The sequence below is a fragment of the Lucilia cuprina genome, chromosome 4 (assembly GCF_022045245.1).
Source record: "Lucilia cuprina isolate Lc7/37 chromosome 4, ASM2204524v1, whole genome shotgun sequence".
Classification (NCBI taxonomy): domain Eukaryota; kingdom Metazoa; phylum Arthropoda; class Insecta; order Diptera; family Calliphoridae; genus Lucilia; species Lucilia cuprina.
The window spans coordinates 56697760-56700427 of record NC_060952.1 but is presented as its reverse complement, the minus strand read 5'-3'; the positions used below and the strand labels follow the sequence as shown (position 1 = coordinate 56700427).

General features: G+C 37.6%; 1 protein-coding gene across 1 annotated transcript; it reads left to right on the top strand.

Moving 5' to 3' along the window:
• Positions 1-1215: 1215 nt before the first annotated feature.
• On the top strand, positions 1216-1926 carry LOC111689618. Its single transcript, XM_046947836.1, has one exon. The coding sequence runs from the start codon at positions 1216-1218 to the stop codon at positions 1924-1926; it is 711 nt and encodes a 236-aa protein (XP_046803792.1).
• Positions 1927-2668: the final 742 nt, after the last annotated feature.

Here is a 2668-nt window from a genome sequence, read left to right as displayed (position 1 = left end):
TAAAATCTTATAAGTAAAACATTCGTTTAAAAGAATGAATTCCTCAAATAGCTAAATTTTTAAATAAGATTTTTCGTTTCTACTTATACATATAAATGAATGTTAAACTAGAATATAAATTAAACAAAGAAATATTTTTCCTAATAAAGTTTGATTTAATTATTTGAATTAAAATAATGATTTGCTAAAGTTTTCTAAATTATGGGAATGACAAATGATTTCAAATCTAAATAGGAAATGATAGTGTAAGCTATTTAGGGACATTCGTGGAATATTTAGGGTGTATAGAATGTCATTGGTGTTTTATAGCAGATAAAACGGGAGGGAAAAGTGCACCCCTTATGGCCAACATCTTGCCTGACTATATTTGTTTATTTACTTTAATTATACTTTGGTGGCATATGAAGTATAATTATATGTATACGCGTGTAAAATTGGGTTAAGAACTACACAACCGATTCCTTTAGCTAGCTGGGAATTTAACATCGTTTATGCCTCATAACTTTAATTTTAATAGGATTTTCTGAAACTCTTGTCAAAACAAATATTGAAGATCTAAGCCGCGCGTTACACAGATTAAACAAATCGTCGTGGCCCGAAGGTCCATTAGAATTCGAAACAGTAGAAGAATCGAAACAAGTCCAAGTTAATATTGCGAGATCCGCTGAACGAGAAGATATACTGGACCGTTCCTCAAGTTTGCCCAGAGCATATCATGTTATTGCTTATATATTTAGATTTTTTAATCTTGCGAGCAAAAGCAGACGTAAAAGCTATAATTACGTAACTGTTAGAATTTCGGCTCAAGAACTTGTATTTGTACGAAATCGGCTATTTTTTCTCTCTCAACAGTCGCACTTTTCTAGTGAGTTTAGTTGTCTGTCATCGAAAAAGAAAATTGACTCTCGTAGTCCTTTATTAACGCTTACGCCTTTCTTAGACAAAAATGGTATTATTCGTGCTAATGGTCGTCTTGGCTCTACAAAATGTTTGTCATACAATGAACGACATCCCGTAATACTTGCATATACTAGTATATTAGCAGGACTTTACGTTGAGTTTGTCCACAATATGGTCTTACATGGAGGCCCTCGTTTAGTCCTAAATGTCGTACGCTAGGAGTGTTGGATTATAAAGGCTAAAAATGTAATAAAAACGGTCATCCACAACTGTAAAATCTGCGTTATACATAGAAAAAAGCTTCAAAATCAGATCATGGCAGTGCTACCTGAAGAAAGAACTACTTTAAGTCGCCCTTTTACTAACACAGGTGTTGATTTTGCCGGCCCATTTGAAATCAAAAGTTTCACTGGTCGATATTGCCGTATCACTAAAGGCTACGTGTGTCTATTTGTTTGTTTCTCTACTAAGGCGATTCACATTGAGGCCGTTAGCGATTTGTCCACTCCTGCATTTCTAGCAGCTTTGGCTCGATTTGTTGCTCGTCGTGGTTGCCCTAGTCGCATTTTCTCTGATAATGGAAGAAATTTTGTTGGCGCTGCAAGAGAACTTGAAAATAACTTCGAAAAACATATAAAAGAATTACGTGATTCGGCAGTAGAAAATTATGGTCATCAACATCTTATGTGGCACTTTATTCCTGCAGCAGCTCCTCATATGGGAGGATTGTGGGAGGCAGGAGTAAAAAGTTTAAAAATGCACTTTAAAAAGTCAGCTGGAAAAATGAAATATACGTTTGAAGAGTTTTCGACACTTTTGGCAAAGATAGAATCGTGTCTCAATTCGCGTCCTCTTGGCCCTACGTCCGACAGCATCGATGATTTGTCCGCTCTTACTCCTGCTCATTTTTTAATAGGCTCTGCTATTCTTACTCCTGCTGAACCTGAAGAGCTCAGCTCGGCAATTAGTATAGTAAACCGTGGGCGAAAAATCAAAGCATTGCAGCAAGAAATTTGTCACCGCTGAAAGACGAATATTTAAAAGTGTTGCACAAGCGTAATAAATGGAAAAGTTCCCAAATAGACTTAAAAGAAAATGACCTCGTTGTTTTTAAAAGTGAACCTTGTTGTCCAACTGAATGGCGCTTAGGTGGTGTTGTAAAAGTTTATCATGGTTCTGACGGTAAAGTTCGAGTGGCTGACCTTAAAACTCAAAATGGCGTAATCACTTGACCGATACACAAATTAGTTTTACTCCCTAATTGCACTGATTAATAATTCAATATCACCTTATCTAAAATAAAGTTGCTAATTTAAACTTCTAGATTAAAAAAATGGACTACAACACCGATTATGGTTGCCCGCTTTGTAATCGCCATACGGCAGTGTTCACGTTTTAATGTGATGCCCGTGGAGCTAACAGCCGAGCGAATTGTAGAAGTATAAATCGGTGCCGTCGCTGTATGCAGGACCATAATACTTGGTTGCACCCTTTGCCTCAGGGCCGCGTTGATACGGGTAGTCACCAATCATGATACTGACGTCTTCATTAGAGCATTAATAGATCCAACAGCGGCCAGGTCAGCAATCATGAAACGTGAAGTCGAAGAACTGGGCTTACGGATTTCTAAAGGACGTACTGACATCGTTAATGTGGAGCGAGCAGACAAATATCCACGTCCAACAACTGTAGACCGTGCCAATGCGGACGTACACTGGCATATTAGTTGCCCTTACCAGCTTATCCTAGGAGCTGATACTATGAGCAT

Coding starts and splice junctions, on each gene's coding strand:
- LOC111689618 (XM_046947836.1), top strand. CDS start 1,216: ATGGCAGTGCTACCTGAAGAAAGAACTACTTTAAGTCGCCCTTTTACT.